The sequence below is a fragment of the Ochotona curzoniae genome, unplaced genomic scaffold (assembly GCF_017591425.1).
Source record: "Ochotona curzoniae isolate NIBS_2020 unplaced genomic scaffold, NIBS_Ocur_1.0 contig_43, whole genome shotgun sequence".
Classification (NCBI taxonomy): domain Eukaryota; kingdom Metazoa; phylum Chordata; class Mammalia; order Lagomorpha; family Ochotonidae; genus Ochotona; species Ochotona curzoniae.
The window spans coordinates 34339866-34360376 of record NW_024466218.1 but is presented as its reverse complement, the minus strand read 5'-3'; the positions used below and the strand labels follow the sequence as shown (position 1 = coordinate 34360376).

Genomic DNA, 20511 nt, shown 5'->3' with positions numbered 1-20511 from the left:
GCCTGGATATGCTGCTGCCTATTATTCAGTCATTAACCACTTGAGTAAGAAGTTATTTTTCTGAGTTATTTTGCTATTATTAATACCGTTAAAACTACCTTTTTCATAGTAATAGAAGTAAAGGGCAATCACACTGACATAAAAACATTCAATACTGAAATCTGTATGAGTTTCCTAGGGATATGTAACTGAGTGCCTTAAAAGAGCATAAACTGGGCCCCACATTGTAGCCTAGTGGCTAAATCCTCAGCTTGCAAGCTCCAACATCCCATATAGGTGCTGTTTCATGTCCCAGCTGCTCTGCTTCCCATCCAGCATCTGTGTGGGTGCTTTGGGACGTACACCCTTGTGGGAGACCCAGAAGAAGCTCCTGGCTTCTGGCTATGGGTCAGCTCAGTTCTGGCCATTGCAACCCCTTGAGGAGTGAGCCAGCCAGCAGAAAATCTTTCTCTCCGTATCTCCTTCTCTTTGTGAATCTGTTTTTCTGATAAAAAATAAATGAATATTTAAAAAGGAACAGAAATCTATTCCTCACAGTTGAAGGATTCCAGTAAGACAAAGGTATAAAGATCGTGACCTCCTGAGACGACATTTGACCCCATGCTTCTCTTCTGGCTGCACGTTGGCAGCTGCAATGCTGTGTGGCACTTGGTTCAAAGACACATTGCTCCGTGAATCACGTGTTTCATATCATCTCCCCTGTGTGTGTGTGTTTACTCTTCTTCTACAAACACCAGTTATACTGGACTAAGGTCTCATGCCACTCTAGTACAACTTCACCTTAACTTCGTTTATGATAAATCCACATAAAAGGGTTCTGGGAAAGACATCAATTTTAAATGATGCTATTTAATTCAGTACAGAGGATAGTATTATTTCTGTGTTTCCATGTCATTGTGAAGGTTAAATTAAGCCACATAAAAAGCTCAAAAGCAAAATAAAGACATAGAGGGACACAATGCCTGCTGTTCATCATCATCATTGCCTTTGGATTCATTTATTAATTAATGGATACTTGAGTTAGATTATAAAGCCAAAGGCCTTTCTTGGAGGGCTTCAGGAGTTGATGGGCTGTGAAAATATCCTCCCCTTTGTTTACTTCTTGTTTAGTTGAAAGGGTAGGTGCTTCCTAGTGAGTCTACAGATAAAAGAGATGCTAATTTTCACTGTTTCCACTACAGGCCTAATCATCTCTCATTAGCGCATTCTTAAAAATGAGATTTCACATGAATGCACTTCTTTTTTTTAGAGATTTATTATTTTACTTGAAAGCCAATTATGGAGAGATATAGGGAGACCCACAAACACACAAGCATCTTCCATCTGTTGATTCATTCTCTAGATGGCTGGAGGGGCCAGAGCTGGGATGGCTGGAGACCAGGAGCCAGGAGCTCTATGGATTGCTTGCACGGGGGAGGAACCCAAAGTTGTGGTACATCAACTGTTGCTTTCCCAGGCCATTAGCAGGGAGCTGGACTGGAAGTGGAGCAGTGGTGAGCTCAACCGGTGTTCATATGGTATCTAGATGGGGGATTAACATGCTAGGCCACAGCTCCATCCTTACAATAAAGTGTTTTTCAGATGGAATGTTTGTGCCTTTCCCAGCCTCTTTCCTGTCCCTTTCCAATTCATATGTCTAAATCCTGACCTCCAAGGTAATGGTATTGAAGAGGTGAGGTCTTTGGTAGGTGATTATGTCATGAGGGTGGAGCCCTCCCAGTGGCATTAATGGCCTGATTTGCAGAGACCTGCCATTGCTTTTCTGTTTGCTCTGGACCCTGTTGAGATATGACAAGATGGCTTCTGTGAGCCAAGGGTTGAGTCCTCAGCAGACACTTGATCTTGGACTTGTCAGCATCCAGAACTGAAAAACAAATGTTTGATGTGTAAACCACTCAGTCTGTGCTGGTGGTCTATTGTAGCAGCCCAACTGGTGAGAGCAAAGATGTCCTCAAGTTCCATCTGCAACTGCACAATTCTCTTCAATTTCATTATTTGCACTGGAGTTCCACAAGACCAAAAAGTCAAGCACTAAAAATTTGAGGGGAAAGTATCTGATGTATGTGCTTTCGGACTTCTTAGCAATTTGTCAATTTAAAAATTTGATTAGTTACTCTTTGCAAAGAAGTTTATTTTTCTTAACTCATGCTTGGTTCTTGGCATCTTCTGCAGACTGGAGAAGTTGCCTTCATTCATCTGCTACCTCACTGTGCAATAAAATAGTGCTCTATTGCATACATATTTGGCTTATCTTTTTGTCCTTAGCCATTTGTGCACTCAAGCCACATTTATTGTTTTGAATTTGGAGGCAGGATAGACATTTTGCAGCTTGTCTACATTAGCTACTCAACTTTTCCAGGCTTTTGTCGAAAAATGAAATTTTGAAGGATGGCAACAAATGAAAGGTAAGTTGGAAGATGAAAGATAAAGGAAGTTAGATCAAATTGCTTCTTTTGTATTTTTTAAAATACAGATTATGGAAGTAACAATGGAACTAGAATTTTCTTTTTGCATTTTCCTTGAAAACGTCAAAATCATCCTAAGTTTTCTACTTACTTAATAAAGTTCTCACTTCTTCAACTCATCTCTTTTTCTCACGTCTGCTTATTTTCTGTTACATAAATACTTACAGGTGATCAAAGAGACTTGATCAGGAGAGAGAAGACCAATGATTCCATATTGTTGTCTTGGAAAGTGAATGGAGTTTATTACTTTTTCATTATTTTCAGTTCTTCTTTAAAAAGCATGTATTAAGACATTCATTCAACAGACATTAATTGGTATCTGACATGGGCTAATATGGTAGAATTTTCTTTTAAAGATTTACCTATTGATATTGGAAAGCCAGATCAGATTTATGGGCAGAAAGAGAGAGAAAGAAAGATCTTCCATTAGCCATCCGTTCACTCCCCAAAAGGCCACAATATCCAGAGCTGAGCCAAACCAAACCCAAGGACCAGGTTCCTCTTTCAGGTCTCCCATGCGGGTGGGTGCAGGGTGCCAAGGCTTTGGGCCTGCCTCTACTGCTTTTCCTAGGTCACAAAGTAGGGAACTGGATGGAAAGCAGAGCACCCGGGACACAAACCGGCACGCATATAGAATCCTGACACTAATAAGGTCAAGATTTAGCCATTGAACCATCGCTCTGGGCACAGTAGACTTTCAGTGTGAAAATAAGAATAATTGTTATTACAATAGCCAACACTCGGAGAGGGACCATTTCTACTTCAAATCTGGTAACTCATAGCACAGGATAATAAGACATAAATACTATAGATTAGATTTCTGCTGCATCTCATTAATAGTCCTGCAAAGTAAGAATATGAATTCTGACGGAAGTTGCATGCTATGAAGACAGTGTTTAATGAGATTACTTCCGGTGGCTGTTTGCCCTATAATATGGTCGAGTTTTGAGCATCTATATTAGCTTTTGAAATCGAGTCAAACATTGACACTCTCTGCTGTTTGTCTTCTAGGTGGCCGACAACTATAGACCCCCTGTCTCCACCCCTCAGTGCGTGGACAGTGAAGATATCTATGTCAACTACCCTACCTTCTCTCGCAGACCAAAGGCGAGGGTCTAGTTTTCCCTTTTGTTTGAGCAAATTCAAGACAACTATTATAAATATGGATCTTCATACCCAGCATCTCTACCTTGGAAACCAGTTCACCACACTTGTTTCATTTGATCGGAAAATTGTTGCATTATCTAGAAAACATTCTAAATGGAAATGCTTCAGAAAATCTGACTATAATAATTTATTCGTATGTGTAAGAAAATGTACTGAATCTTGTATCAGAACAATGCAGGGTAGTTCCAGCCTCAACAAAGGATGTCTCCGAAGATTTCCTGTTTCTAGAATTAAGCATTGGCATGGACTGGTGTCTGGATCCCTTCCTCAGTGCTGGGCTGGCATCCTCGATGTGGGCTTAACTCACTCAAGCTTTCCTCTTGGGCTTCCAAGTGGCTGCCAGTGCCTCGTGGTAATTCAGACACTCTTCTTTTGGTGCGATAGCGGGCTTGCCTCGCCAAGATAGCAGCCAGATTTGGTTATTTTCCTGTTGTTAAAAAGGTGCAATGACCAGAAAGGATGAAATGGCTTTAGTCAAGGCACGGTGCCGGCCGTTCAGAGGGAAAGGGAGCCTCAAGGATGAGGAAGTTACTAATAAACGTGGCGTGCCAGACATCTGGTAACTAAATGTGAAAAGCAGGGGTCTAGGTCAGTTCCTTCTCCCACTTGTAGAATCTGTTCCATCAGAACAGTGAAGAGCACCTGGCAGTAGTATATGGACACTCAGAAAAAGACAAATGTGACAGGAACAGCTCCTCATTTCCTCTTCTCACATTGATCTCTCAATTTGTGTGGGATTTTTACCACCATCCCAGCCCTAGCTTTATGAGCAGATGTAGCAGGTAGGTGGGCCAAAAGTAAAAACAAATAAACAACAAACAAAAAAACCCCATGGTTTTTGATATTTATTTTATACTCTTAAGGAATTATTTCTATCATAAATTATTTTAAAAGGGTCAGGCACTGAAGCTTAGCTAGATTTTAAAAAATAAGTATGTGAAACTAACTGATAAAAATGGTTGTTGGAAGTTGTGGTAAGGGATAGGAATTTAGAAGGAGAGTATTGGAAGGGTTCAGATGGAGGTTGGGAAACTAAGTTAGAGTGCATACTGAGATAAGCATCATTTTAAAAAGTTAAACACGATAACATAATTGCTTTCTGGAATAGCCAGATGGTTAATACAGAGGAGAAGGGACCCTATTGATACAGCTCTTGTTCGGAGTCAGACAGAGAGCTGTTTCCATGCTTCCTTCTCTGCCTGTTTGCACTCCCAGCCTTCTTGGTTTTCCCAGGGGCTTGGTGCCAGCCTCAGGCCTCTGCTGGCCCTCTGGCCTCCCTGGCTGCCCCTGGACAGCCAGCGGTGCTGACTCGGGAAGCGCCCTTTGCTCCTCTTCTTTCTCTGAATGTCCGTGCTTACAGACCACTTGGGTTGCGTCTCCTCGATATAGCCTGATTTGCTAAAGGTTTAGAATCTGCCTACTGTGGTAACCCTCCCTCACTATCACCATTACTTGTACCTACTATTTTGGTTGTTAATAAAAGAGCAGATCCACAAAATAAAAGATCAGGATTAGAATTAATTTCTTTTTTTTTTTGCAAGATTCTGTTTGGAAAGCAAGATTTCTTAAATTTTTAAAAATTGATATATATTGACATATTGTATAAATTCATTCTTCCTCCAAATATCTTTATTTTAATATTTATATTAATGTGAACATTGGAGTAAATTACTGTGTTGTAGGAAGGCAGGGAGGCTTGTTAATTGATGTTATAGGATACCCAGTTTTATTAGCAAAATAACACATTTCTACTGACTATGTATTGGCTATATTTCAGCAGAGACCCTCAAATTTTATTGAAAGGCTTTTATGTATGCTGAAAAACAGAACGGTAATTTCATGAACTTGTAATCCTGCCTATGAATGGAAGGTAAACACATAGTAATTTTCAGTTAGTACAAATTCATGTTTATTGAACATTTTGTTAATTCAGTCAATTTAAAGCTAACCAGCTATTCATATAAATTTAAACCAAATTAATCATGACAATATCAGGATGAAACATGACTGAGCTTGGCTACTATTAAAACATGCTGCTCAGTGAATGCTGACCTGTGCACTTGGGCCTTTGTGTAAGTTACTGTAATTTCTCACTAGTCCGTTCATTGCTATTATTCTGGTCAAGTATTTGAGCTCTGGTGCTTTTTAAATAAAAAATCAAAACAAGTTTGTTTTATTAGTGATCCAATAGACAGAACAGTGGTTTTTAGAATTAACTATAATGCTTTCTAAGAAAATTCTGTAACTGTCAAGGTTGGTTTACATACTAAGCGCTCCGGGTTCAAAGCACTAAGCACACCGCAGGGTGTGAGAGGAGCTGTTGGTTACAGGAATGACAAATGTCTGGGATAACGCTGGTTTACTGTCCTTACTTGAATGTTAAGTATTCATCCTCTTTAAAACACGGTTCCTAATTTTATTATGTAAATTCATATCAGTCTCTGTAAGGTATGTGAATGTTTGCCTTGCTGGATTGTGTTCTGTTATATTAAATAAAGAAAGTATAATACTCCATGAGCACTAATTTCTTTTTCCATCTTGGAAAGAAGCATAGCCCGTGCTTTGAGCTTGGACACTGCCTAGAACGGCTGCAGCTGAACGGGGCGTCGCTCCCCTGCATCGTCCAAGCCACACGTGAACATCCTTTTTTGACGTGCTTCATTTGCTCCAGATTTTGTGTCAGCAAGGAGGTAGCTGAGCTCCTCCACTTTAGGTTCCATAGAGGGAGGCAGACGCAAAGCCACGTCCAAGTAACAGCCACAGGAGAATTTCTCCAAGTCAAGAGCTTCTAAAATTGACAAATGACTTCGTGGTTTTTGTTACAATTAGGGGACCCAGTGTACCTGAATTTATTTGCAGGTCTACATACATCCAAGATCATTTTAAAATATATTTGTAAATAAATAGACAATTGGTAAATAAATAATTAGTATTTCTACCAACCTTCTTACTTGGTAGTCTTGAAATAAAATTGGGATAATGATATAAAGTGTTTCTATTATGTATGATAATTTTCAAACCTCCTATATTCCTTAATTTAATTCTTAAATCTATAGTGGTGGGAAAATAAATGTAATTTTGAATGACAATTGAAGAAAATTACTTGAAGAGAAGTTGTGTATCACACTATTATGTCACTTTGAGAAAGGAATTAAACAACTCCTGGAATCTCCTTTTCTAGGTGCTTCTGGGTTGGAATTAGCCAACGTTGGACTTCCTGAGGCATGGGAGATTGGTGTGAAATTTTGTTGTTTCTCTGTAGGTCATTTAGTCAGTAGGTGGTGGGCAGGTAGAAAGTTGCAGCATGCCCTTCCTGTACTGTACACCCAGTTCTTCCTGACTGATGCCCATGCCGGCCACGCTCCGTCCTAGTCATTCTTCTACGCTGGCGTCAGTACCTGCCTACTCACTTGTTAGTTCCAGGAGTTTTTCAGTTGATTCTTTGTAGTTTTCCACATGGACAATTATATCTTTCTTCCTTTTTAATATTCATGCCTTTTACTCCTGTTCCTTGTTCTGTTTTATCTAAGCCTGTGTAACTTCACTCTGTGTTGTAGATTTTGTGTCTAGAATTCACCGTTGTTGTTCTGGAGCCCTGATGATGTGGGGGTAAACTGTGAAAGGGCAGTTTCTGTAATCTTACCATTCCATTTCAGGTTCTTAGTTGCCCTTTGTGATATTCATAGAGTTTCTCCCACAATGTGGTCTTGATGTCTGCTCCCTACACCCACTGCTGTTGCCCAGTACTGCCTCCATTTCCTTGGAAAGCGCTCCCTGAAGACCTCATGGTGCTATCATTCCTGGAGGAGAGGCAGACAGTAGGAGCTCTGACAGAACTCTGTCTCTTTTTCTTTTTCTTTCTAGAGCCATAAAGAGTTTTCCTTGGTGTTCTTCCAGGGAAAGCCCAAGAAAGTGTGGAAGCCCTTGAGCTTCAGACCCCAGGAGCTTTTCATTCAGGCTATTCCATAAACAGACTCTAGCAATTTATCCAACATGGCATTTACAGGTTCCGCTTAGCTGGTAGTTTCACTGTTTCAGTCCCAGATAGGTAGCTCTTGGTGGCTGATTTCTCGGGGTGTGTCTTGGAATGTCAACACTGCCCATGACCTTTTAGTTTCTCCAACTTTTGTTCCTGTTGTTAGCACAACAAGGACATTTTCCTCTCTTTCTTTTTTTTTTTTTAGAATTATTTAAAAAATTTGTTTTCATTTTATTTTTCCATAATACAGTTCCATAGGCACTGGAATTTCTCTTTGCTTGTCTCCAACTACCCACCTGGCAACCCCCACACACTAATTTCCCCTACATTATTTCAATAGTACAGTCCTTCATAAACGATCATAAGTCTAGCATTCTGCTATTTAAGTGTATCCTGACACTGCAAGTATGGACAATGGCAGAATCCAGCATCCTATTGTCAAGACATATTTAATTTTTTTCATTGGGAATACATCTCTGATATGGAAGTAGAGATGCATACTACAAGCTACAATACAAAATCAACAACAGGAAGAAAAATACAAATTTATAATGCCATGAAGTTAAATAACATTCTACTGCATATGGTAGTCTCAATTACACAGTTACTATACATCCCCTTATAAAAAGGCATAAAATAAAATCAACAACAGGAAAAAAAAGAAATTTACAAAGCCATGAAGTTAAATAACATGCTACTGAATGACTAATGTGTTGCTGAAGAAATGAAAAAGAAAATAAAAAACAAAAAACCTTCTTGAAGAAAATGATACTACTGTTTGATCTATGAGTCAGTGAAGAATTCAGCAAGAAAAAAATTGCTTTGAAAAAATGAAAATAATAGTTTGTGGCTAATGCATGTTATGAAAAAACTGAATTTCAAAATTGTTTTGCTGCAATATAAATTTATCCTATCATTTCAGTTTTCGGCAGTTTAAAGTTGCTGCTTATGTTGTGTGGCATTTTGGTATCTGGCCTGTTTTTGTCCTGTCTTTTCTTCATGATGCAACGGTGTGGCTTGATTCTATTTTCTGTTATATTTATTTCTGGTCTGTATTACATTTTGGCCCATTTTGTGAATGAACTGAAATAATATTTCTGGCATTTGAAAAGTCATATATTTAAAATGTGCAAAATGAATATGAAGTAAAAATAAAGGGCAAATTGAACTCTACAGTGAAATCATCCTTGGTTTTCCTGACAATGCTGGGATAAAGATCAAGCATCATAAAAATGTGCAAGTTAAAAAAAGCCAAAAATGTGTGTGCAGCCAAAGGCAGATGGATACTGTGCCAGGTCTGCGCAAGGAGCAACTACTGAAGATCAACCGTCAGTAATTCCGATTCGTTGCATATCCACTACCAATGTGAGGCACTGCATGCCATGATGTTTTTAGGAATTCTGGTAAAATGAAGTATGTGTCACCGGGAAGTGTCTCACTTGTCTCTCGTGTGTTCAATATTCATTAACTTTAAGGTTTAGTCTTACCAAAGTCAAATGAGAATTACATGACTTTGGATAAGAAAAGTTGAAGAAATAATAGGTAGATCAAGTGTTGTATATATACTTTAATAATCTTGTAATGAATCCGTAATAGAAAAGAAGATGAGCAAATCGGAAAGCTGGGGTTGTACAGATCCTGTGCATCTTCAGTGCTCCCATGTTTATCAGTACAGTGTCTCTGTGTTAAAGAGCTCTTTCAACATTAAACACGGAAACAAGCATATAGATTTGTTTCACAGTTTATTTACTTCATATGGCCATGTGTTGAAATGCGTGAAGACTGTAACTATTACATTTAATTCTTTCTTCTCAAGCTGTACCTGCTTTCTCTTTATGTTTCAGTGGGGATAGCATTGACCTTAACATTTATTTCAGGCTACATTAACAAACAAACCAACAAAAAAGAGAGAGAAAAAGCCACTACTGCCAAAAGCATTTTACTATTTCTTTTATGTTAGGAAACAAGGTTGCTAACAATCAAGCAGTAAGAATCACATGTCATTTCAGCTACAGGGAGAATGTCACACCTGGAGAGGAATGAAAAAAGACCAATACAACTTCTCACCCAACAGTCAACCGCATTGACTTGGATGGTCTGAGTCATCATAATATTCTTACATATTTGAAATCATGCTCCAAACCCCATTCATAAACCCACTGAAACTCATGGTTAGATGCAGCATCAAAATATTATTGTTTCTAACATTAAACATCACAATAATGTCTCTTGAATGTACGATGTTTCTTTTTTTTTCACACCTTTTGAAGAGCTAGAATGCACAAATGTCACCCAAAGGGTGGAGTTACATTTTGTTCATGATTAAGTGAATATTTTCTACTAAATGCAATATTGATTTTACCTGAGATATCAAATGTCACCCCAATTCAGTCTGAGTGGCGCGCAGTATTAAAAATAGCACTGGGCATCATTTCTCATTTGCAAATTCCAAATTGAAAACAATCGCGTGTCAGCTGCATTTCTGAGCAGATCTCTCAATGGGCTATGTTTTTCAATTTAGGATGCCATCCCTTCTTTCTACTGAGGAAGTGTCAGGCAAGGGAGTAAAGGCCACTTAGAGTGTTGAGTGACATCTCTCCGCAGAGGCTGCTGCTGAGAACCAGGTTACTTAGTGGAATCGCCTGCTGCAGGGTGCCAGCCTTGGAGTCTTTCTCTGGGTGGGGGTAGACACCAAGCCCTGCCTAGCTCTCTGAAATGTAATCAGATAAACATATACACACTAAGCAGCAGGGTACATAATGTGTTGTTTTTGGGTGAGTTTTGTAACAGGAAGGGAATTGACAAAGCCAAATGGGACTCAAAGGGTATTCAGAGGACCAGAGGAGACCAGTGCGCCTGCTCTGACTTGGCTGGAGCCTTCTTTCCTGGATGCAGAGATCCTTAAAGAGGGATGAAATCTTACACTCTTTTGAATTACTGGGCATTAGAAGATGCAATTCATGATTTTAAAATCAAGTTTGAAATGGTCTCTATCCCTTCCCTTATAGTCAAGGGTTGCAAACACTCTGAAGTATCCGCAGTTTATGCATATATTGCAAATGGCCTCATTTGAACATTTGTATCATACGCAACGTTTGTCAAAGAAGAGATGAAGTTTCTTTTTAAAAGGAGCTTTTAAAACAAGTGTGGAATTCAAACAAGAGGTAAGTTGGGGATTTTCTTAGACCACGTTGTCTACCAAAAAGACTAAATATTTACAGAGTTCAGTTGCTGGTGTGTGAAGCTGCTGTTGCTTCTTGCAGCCTGCACACCGGGTGCCTGGAGCAAGCGCTGCCTTTCTGTCACTTTTCATCCAGTTTACTACTAATGTGCACCCAGATTGCCTGAAAAGATGTTCTATCCCATTCTTGCTAAAATATTTATTTTAATAATTCTGCATGTGGCTACAACTAGATAAACATATTTCTTGATTAACTGGAAAATAAAGCATCAGACTTTTCTTGCACATGACAGAGATAGTGAAGTGATGGCTATTGGGTGCTGGCTTGGATGTCTTGCCTAGAGCGCTTCATCTTCAGCTCTGAGCTATCACACACCTTTGCACTCAGTGAGGCCACTGTGTCCAGGAAGTAGAACCCTTGCGATTTCCCTTGTGACCAAAGGGGAAAGGAAACCCACCGTTCAAGCTGCCGACTTGTTTAAAAGTGGACTAAAAAAATCCATTTACAATAAACTTTTTAATTCAGCTTTTAGATAGAATTGATGCTCTCAGCATGGCCACCACTGAGCACTTTCAAGTTTCTGCTGGCTGCATGGAACTAAAATGTCTTTCTACAGTTTTTCATTGCTTTCTTCACATTAGTGTGTTTTGCTCCATCAACCTCCAGAAGATCGTGTTAACGCAGTCCACTGCTTCGACAGTATGGAAGCGTCATTATGCTGTTAAAGGCATAGACATCTAAAAGGGAAAATGCTTACAGCAAATTAATCTAAGAAACCAGATAAAGACTGAGAAGTATGTTTTGTCAAGTGATAAAGGTGCTGCTTCATGGGATGCAGAACAACGAAGGAAGCCATCGAACACACCTCTCTTTTGATGGTGGATCTGCCCATTTGGTGTTTATTTTCCCAAACCTACTTCAACCATTAGGAAGGAGGTAAAGGGATGAAGGAAATGACTGTTGCCAAGTGTTTAAGAGCATGTAGATCGCTTAAAGCCTTGGGATAGCTTTTAAATGTGAAATAAAAATGTAGATGTCATTTTCAATATCAATATTCTATGATTCCAAAACACTGGAATCAATCGAGTAAGAATTCAAACGTGGAAATGTGTAATAATATCCTAGCAACCTTACAGCTAATAAAGGACCTACTTTGAATTTATTTTGAAATGAACAGCTAGTAAATGAATAAGTAACTTTTTAAAACTTAGCAGAATATGATTGTCACAATTCTGTTTAATTACATAGTTACATTTCATCCATAACAGCAAAAATGTAAGGGAATCATATACTATTATAGGGATCCTAATAAATAAATTGTATGAAACATCAGTTTAGTTGTGCAAGAATTCAGTCATACAAAGTTGTGTAAAATGGTGGCTTTTTTGAACATCTTTACCTTTTCTTAACTGATAAAACAGAAATTTTAACACCATACAACTACGCATCATCCTCCTCACAGTGTCACCTGTAAACTTCTCAGAATTATAAAGAAAACATAACAGATTTATTTCTTAGGGATTAATTTATTGATGACTATAAATTCAAAAGGGAATTCTCTAGTTATGTGTTTCTACCAAGGGGGAAAAATCACACAGACAGATTTTAAAACAATTTAATTTCCTAATTTTATTATTGCCTCATTGTTATAATATTTTCTGGTCTGCCAGATATTCACATTTCAGTTCCAGAGACAGCTATTTTTTTTTTGCATTTGATTCCAAAATATTTCAACTAGTATTTCAGTACAGATGTCCCCAAATTATTATTAATCTGGAGTAGACTGTAACTAAACATAAAGTATGCCAGATCATATATTTTTCAACAGAAGCAAGTTTATAACGGGTGTTCAATTTCTTGGCAACATCCTAATGTCCAAAATTAATTTTATCAAAGTGATCATAAACATTATATTTAATCAACTACAAATTACAACCCTTTATCATGTACAGTTTAACTTCACAAACTATATGTGTATATACATGTATAAATTAATTAAATAAACATTTACAGGAAGTGAACATACAACACATAATTAATACATTTGAGAGTCATAGGGATGAGAAGTTTATAAGGGAGATAATCCTGTGTGGGTTTGTACAAAAGGTAAGTTCAGTGTAGCATACAGAGTAGGTCAAAAGCCGCAGACAAATGTGTGTGTGTGTGTGGTGTGTGAGGGCTGCGGTATGTGTGCATGGTGTGTGTGTGTGTGTGTGTGTGTGTGTGAAGGCTGGGTGGAGGGGAGAAGCGGGACCATTGCAGTCCTGAAGGGTTGCTGCCGTCTGCAGTAAGTATGATGCTAGCTTCTTCTCTGGGAGAAAGCAGACTGATCTGCTGGGATTGCTTCTGCACTGTCTGCTTTAATTAACATGAGAGAGCATCTTATCACTTGAGAGGATACTCCATTGTGGGTCTTCACGAACACACGAGACTCCATTGCTCACTCCGCCAACGGATGTCAGCAGGAGCTAGCGAGGTGTCTTAGACTATGCAATAAGACGTGAATCTGATTAGTCAAATGGTTTCATAACTGCATTATGTAAATTTCTGATTGATGTTTAGATCAAGGTACGGCTATCATTCTGCTTTCCGTTTGACTGCTCAGTCAAACAGTTAAGGAAATGGAACTGCCACAAAAATGTCTTTTCGATACCTTTTTTTGACAGAAATCTTACAGTTAGTTAAAAATTAAATTATTGTCTAAATCTTCTCTGCTTGAATTTGGGTCTTGACAGTTTAAATCCTGGATTATAAACAACTCTGTTGAGACGGTGAGACTCAAGCGAGTTAAGGCAGGATTTAAGTGCCAGTGTTCACTCAACCACAGAATGAGCATACCTTCCTTGCTCCATGTGATGCATTACGCTGTCTACAGGAAGCTTCAATTTCGTGCTCTAAATCTAAAATCACCTTAAAGAAAGACTGAGGAAGTAAATTGTGTCTATTAAAATTGGCCCCAAATATAATGATTTAAAAAATTAAGTTCATCCATTCTTCAGGCAATCAGAATGTGGGGACTTCTTAGAGAAGCAGCACTGAAGAGAAATTAAAATGAAACTTGATGTGTAAATATGATTATGAAAAGGGGCAGTTCTACTACAAATGCATTTCCTTCAAATGTTTACAAGATATTAAAATCTCAGGATAAGGGAAAAGCATCTGAAAATTATAAGCGAAATATGGTTTTCTTTTAAGTTACCACTTTTAACTTAAAATTATGTGAACCACTTTATTTAAATAATTGTCTAATGGCATTTATCAGGAAAAACCTGAAACATAAGATATTTCAACATACAAAAATGTCATTTTCAAAATTTTTGTTGAGAAAGGAAGCTGTTCAATATTCAAATAAAAAATGTATCCCTGACTCTGATCCAATAAGACTGTCACAGAGGTTATAAATAATGACACCATAAAGTGCTATCGAGTGCTTAAGATCCCAAACATAATAAACAGGAATACAGTATGATGTATCATCAGGACTAAAAAGCACAAACATCTACTTAATTGTCTCCCTCTATTACTCTAGGACAAGTTAGTTTAAAATTCTAGCAAAGAATTGGCTGACAACAGAAGAATAATGAATTTATGTCAGTTGTTCACAATATACAATGTTGATCAGCAGCCACACTAAACCTTTCCATGGACAGAGTTGGGAATGAGTTGAGGAAGAGCAAAGATATTTAAAAGTATATTAGGACAGTTGAGTGTACAAGGGCTTATATATTTCAAAGTCATGTAACATTTCTCAATTCCTGCTCTTACTGGAAGATGACATGACGCTGAGGGTATGTTCCCGGGTCAGGAGCCAAGAACTAGGCAAAAGGTATTCCTAGATGTTTCTTTGTCTTTTATTCAAATTACAGCATTCTTGGGTTTCAGTTGCTACTTCCAACCCCACCGCAAGGGAAGCATCAAGACCTTTAGTCTACATGAACTTTAATATTGCATTCACACGTAGTTAGCATTCTACCTGTCTAGAAAAATCACGTGAACTGTCCATGAGCGACTATACCTTAGTGCTCCTCTGTAGAAGTGACAACAGGCTCATGTTCTTAAATAAGAAAGGAAGAATTTATGGTAGTTCTACAGAGAGGAAAGATGGACAGTTTTTCAGACGTGTTTACAGAAAATGCACATGCGAATCTGTTGATCTTGTCTCCATGATTGTGATCCTAGCCTATAGCACTGCTAATATCGCTTCATGATGAAACTCCGATGAGCTTGGCCATACAAAAATGATTTACATGTTTCCAAGAACACATCCTACTATGGGGATTTTGGTATACACTCTGTGTTAAAATATTTTTCACTGAACTAAAAGAAGCACATTTATGGCCTATTGTCTTTTTGTGATAATGTCAAGACATAATAAAACTGTATTATACACTTAGGAGAAGGTGATGAGAGTAAGAAGGCCAAGACTGACCCAGAATTAGGGTAAGAGGGCTAGGCAACTAAGACTCATGCATTCCTTTGGACACTTCCCTGGGTTCTTCATCACCTTGCCTAAACTTCTGTCGACCTGACTGGTCACCATTCATGAGAAACTGGACTCCATACATTTCCTGGCCAATAAGTACACACTTCACAGTTTCAATGGCTAGAAATTAATGTTATGGTCTCTTGTCACAACTGCTAATGCAAATCCAGCGACAAATGTTAACCATTGTGAGATGGCTGTGCTTGGGAGCTTGTAGAATTTCATTAATGATTGATAAAGTAATTTTACAAATTACTGAGGGTTGATGAACATAAAGGTCAAGGGCCTAATGCTTAGCCAGGCTGGATGGACATTGCCCATTTCCTGTACAGTGTAGTAACTGTGAAAACTAGAATATAATTTTCTGTATGAATATCATTTCCTTAGCTTGTTTATACTGTAGAACTAGTGGTCAACTTTTGTAAATAGTTCACATGATCTAGGGAGCAGGGTATTCATGCTCTTGTACGCAGGTTTCTGAGATTCTGGTTAAAGAATGGGGTTAGATACAAACTTTATGATGTCTGTAACAGCTATTATAAAGATATCACATGCTATAAGTTGGTTCTGTAGAAACTATCATTAGGAATGCAAAGTTGTTTATCAAGCCAATGTTCCTATTTGGGCAGCAGGTTTTCATGGGTGACCATTTGATAGGTGAGAGATGATATTGAAACGTAAATTCCCAGTGAAGGCAGAGAATTATACAAGATACTAGAAATAGGATTCTAGTTACTACCTGGTAAAAAGGGTGAGGTCTACTTTTAATGAAAGTTTTCACTTTATTTCACATGCTCTATCCAACCATATCTTCCCTAATATAGAAGTAAATATATATTTATTATTTAAATTTAAGTTGTTGCAGTGGCCAGGATCTAGTAATTTTGTAAATATTTGCAACCTGCATAAATAAATTGGTAAGTAAGTGAAAGTTGTTTTCTGCTCCTCTCACCGAATCGTAAGCAGCTGTACCATGTTCACCTTGCAGTTTTCTGCATTTAGAATGCATCATGTCTTGGTCATGTGAACATTAGTTATGATTATCAGAAGAAAAAGTTAGGGACAGAAAAAATGAGCCCCCTCATGTAATCTTTCTACAAAAGGTGTGCATCCTCGAGGCTTCCTCTGCTGCTCAAGAGCCTTTAATGCTTGTGTTGGATCCCTTTAGCATCAGTCTTTTCATTCATATGTACAGATTTGGATGGAACCTCTTTCAGAAGGAGCCAAAAGATGTCTTTGGTTCAAAGCAATCCCTCCCTCCCGATGAAAAAGCCTCATATATATTAAAGATAGAGTACAAACTCTGAAGGGAGAAATGGTTGGCTAAGGATAGAGGCATCTTCCATAAGTAATGGTGAGTTGAATACATGTGCACAATCATTCTGGTTGGTCCAGTGGAACTCATCAAGTTCCAGGAGATGGGTACAGTAACTCTCCATCTTTGGTTTTTGTGGATTTATCTGTTTGTCATTTTTGTTATAATAAGCGCTGCCCATGCCAGGTATCTCAGATTAATAAGAATTTTCTGGTCTCTTTATTTAACAGCTTTGACTTTGCTATATTGCAAATATGCTTAGAGGGGTATGCTAGAATTAAGCTACAAAAATGTACCATGAATTATTGTATAGCTTTGCTCTCATTGTAATGAGACAAGGTTAAAGATTTGGAAAGTAAGTTTCTCTCACACCTGTTCTCTTTGAGATTATTTTCAGAATGCACAACTGGCCCAAGGTTATAGGTGATCTTTGCTGCTCCTTGGTAATGAGAGAACCACATGGTGTTCTTGAAGCAACTTCCTGCAATTGTTTGCCTCCTGCAAACAGACACAAGAGCAGACTCACCTAATTAGCAGAATCCCCCTTGGACTCGCTGTCTGTGCTTCCAGCACATTAATAAAGCCGAGACGTGAAGTGGGACCCTCGAGGGCCTTTCACCATAAGTCCATTGTGTAAACATATGGTGCAGAAGCAACAGCTCGGCTGAGGGGCTGGCGAGAAGATCGCTCGGAATGCGGCCCCACCAGGAACTGTGCTCACATGGTCTCAGCTGGGAGTTGCTCTGGTCTATTTGACTAGCAGCATTTCAATGGCCAATGCCATGTGCTGGAGAAGTTTTGGAGTGTTAACCCTGAAAGCTGGCATTCCAAGGAAGCTTGTAAGTTGCAAGGGAGCGGACAGCAGCTTCTCTGCTGCGTCAGCAAAATTCACAGTGCATCAGGCAGCCTGGGTGATTTTCTTTGTAGGAAGCTTCAGATCATTATTTTTTTTTGCAGCCACGCTAACTTCTAGGAGTAGTGTCTTGATGTGATTTGATTACATATCTCCGTGGTTCAGGGAGCCTAGGTACCTGTTGTAAGTGCACATTTATGAAGGACGGACCTGGAACCAGTTCAATTCAGTGTTCATTCATTGCAAGGGATGGTCAGTCTTGATTAAGGCTACACACAAGGATGAAAAGAAGTCTTATCCAAGAACAGCACAAAGGGTCTCCCTTCAGGATATTAACTTTGAGAGTTTAAGACACTTTTCCTAGTAAGAAAAAAAAAAGCCACGTATTCATGGGATCATGCTCACCATTCCTAAACTACCATGTATGATTCAAGAGAACCAATTAGGTACATGGCATCCGGTGACTCAGGCAGAAAATTCTGTTTTCCCTTGAGTAAACTTCAGCATTAAGGGCAAACATCTACACTGACCTAAATTAGCCAACTGCCACTCAGTTCTTCACTTTTCTTGAAGTATTACAGGTGTGTCTTAGTGCCAGGGATGAAAAAACTCAGTTTCTCTTATAATCCCTGAAAACCTGCGACCAGTAAAAGTAAAAAATGTTCTGGTCCAATAAGCAGTTGCAAGTCCAGGATGGCTCTCCGAGAATGACATCTGTGACATTTTAAATCTAAGCAGACAATCCCCTGCCCATCTGACTGAGTTCTTTCTAAGCATACTTTACTTCTGTCTTAAGCATTTCCTCACTGGGAGTCTCTTGTTTCCCAGGGGTAAGTGTAAGCTGATCAGTATCCACACGGAACCTTCTCTGAGTCGCTTACAGGGATGGCTGTGGGGAAAAACAGCATCAGGAGGAGGAGGCCGGCTGGATGCAAGGCCAGCGACAGGTGGGGCAGCTAGGCTGGCCCTTTGCTTTCACAGCATTCCTCTGCTCACATCTGTACTCGCAGTTGTCATAGGAGTACACTGAACTACATGAATACATTTGCTAATAAGAAGCCTTTTTTTTTTACAGCACTGTTTCAAAAATAGCTACTCAACATAACAACCTTAGTTTTAATGTGTCAAATTACAGTTTTCAATAATTTAAGCGAGCATGTCCTGTCACCCTCAACACATGTTTAATATATACTTGTTATATATAAATGGATACGGTGATATCCACATTTGTATTTGTCTACACACACACACACACACACACACACACACACACACAGACACAGACACACACACAGACACATACACGCAGACACACAGAGATGCAGGGCCCCGCTAAAGAGTGTGTCCCCTTAATTGCCAACTGGGCTTATTTATATGAAGAATCACAATGCCATTTGTAGAACTGACAGGATTTGCCCATCAAAACCACAGAGCTGGTTCCAAGTGAGTCTAAGGACAGATGCTGTGCACAATCAGGAGGATTGGTCTGAGAGCTGGGGTGGGCACCTACCACCCGGGCATGGCTGGGAAACACCCACCACCCATGCATGGCTGGGAAAACTTCTCCCCACGCCCAGGCTTCTGCTGTCATACCCAATTTTGTTTATTTAAATGACTGTCGATTCTATTGTTGCAAAACATAGATTTTTTTCCCCCTAAAGAAATTCAATAAATAAAGGACTTAGCCACTGAACCAAGGAAGCAGAACTCCAGTTTTGAACCTTCCCGTGGGATTGGAGCTAGATCCGACCCATGTCAGTTTGTACTGCAGTAGGTCTTCCAGGAGGCAGAGGGCGCAACGCCCCTCCAGGCGGGTCCAGGACAGACTGTCTCTGGTCAGCGTTGGCTCTCTGGGTGTCATTGAATGAGGCTGGAGCTGTAGCTGAATCCGTAGCTGCTGGACCGTGACAAAGGCGGCTGAACCTCTTCATTGGGCTCTGTGGAGTAGCTGGGAAACGTCTGTGCCCGGGACATCTTTGTAGGACCAAACCCGTGGCCTGGGGAGGAAAAAGGGAGAGATGAACTGAGAAGCAGATTCAGCAATGTGACAGACATGATAAAACAAGAAAACAATGAATGGCTGAAGCCTCAGGGGCCAGCTCCAGGTAAGCAAGCTGCTAACGCTGAGATTGCGGCGCCTTGCTCCTCGATGAGCTAGAATTCTTCTAGTCGCTAAATATATCTTGTCAAGATTTTTGGATGTTCGGTAGACATAGTTTTCAAGAAATCTCAAACTTCTATCCTGGAATATTTGGAATAGAAGTAGAAAAATTCTCCCCTACACTGAAAAAGATCTTTCTACTAGATAACCCATAAGCTACTTTCATTTCTTATTCCCACTTTCAACAAATACATGCAAATTATGCAAATTATCCCCTTTTTTCCCCCCAAAGGCAAGTTTTATATATTTGTTTTTCCTATGCTTTTTTTTAATTTAAAAATTTTATTTACATAAAGTGAACAAGTTTCATGTTTTTGCATTACAGCGTTAGGAGCGTAGTGACGCTCTGTGCCCTGTCATTCCTTCTGGCCATCTTCTCCAGCCCCACTACCTCCTTCTCTCTCCCCTTTTTAATTTTTGCAGTGGCAGACTTTCATTTCACTTCACACTATTTCTTAAAACCAAACTCTACCACCCCGCAATTTAACCAGTCACCAGGAAATATCAGAAGAAAAGCTTCTTCAGTGACAGACTCAGTGCCTCTGTCTGGTTTATCCTCGTGGGTGTGTGAGTCCCAGGAATGAAATCCACTTCATGATGTGGCTCACCAAGATGAACACCCTTGGTGGTTACCAAAATGATCTAAAATTGAATCAAACGCAAAATGTACTTAAAAAAAAATTCTTCTGTGCTTTTATTCATAAGGGTACATTCCTTGTTGAGGCATTTTCAAACAAAAGCAAAGCAGAAGTGATTCCTGAAACCCTTTGGACAGACAGCAGTGTGGGAGAGAAACACGCATGCTCAGGCTGCAGCTCAAGTCCTGGAGGCCTTGGTGTCATTTTGTTCTCCAGTAATTAGTTCTCCTACTTCAGGATGATTCGCATGCAATGGAGGAGCTTAATG

At 39.3% G+C, this 20511-nt stretch overlaps 2 protein-coding genes across 7 annotated transcripts in view; one reads left to right on the top strand and one right to left on the bottom strand.

Annotated features, from left to right (window-relative positions):
* The window catches only part of CD226 (CD226 molecule), an 81760-nt gene extending 74395 nt beyond the window's left edge, over nucleotides 1–7365 (top strand). For 4 of the 6 annotated variants that reach the window (XM_040985110.1, XM_040985109.1, XM_040985111.1 and 1 more), the window contains one exon: nucleotides 3477–7365. In XM_040985110.1, coding sequence (XP_040841044.1) covers nucleotides 3477–4038 — 562 coding nt within the window. In that variant the 3' untranslated portion in view covers nucleotides 4039–7365. The remainder of the gene's footprint in view (nucleotides 1–3476) is intronic. The other 2 variants (XM_040985114.1, XM_040985115.1) reach the window with 1 other exon arrangement.
* An 11838-nt stretch (nucleotides 7366–19203) lies between these two features.
* DOK6 (docking protein 6) overlaps nucleotides 19204–20511 on the bottom strand; it is a 300236-nt gene continuing 298928 nt past the window's right edge. The window contains exon 8 of the mRNA XM_040985108.1: nucleotides 19204–19441. Coding sequence (XP_040841042.1) covers nucleotides 19302–19441 — 140 coding nt within the window. The 3' untranslated portion in view covers nucleotides 19204–19301. The remainder of the gene's footprint in view (nucleotides 19442–20511) is intronic.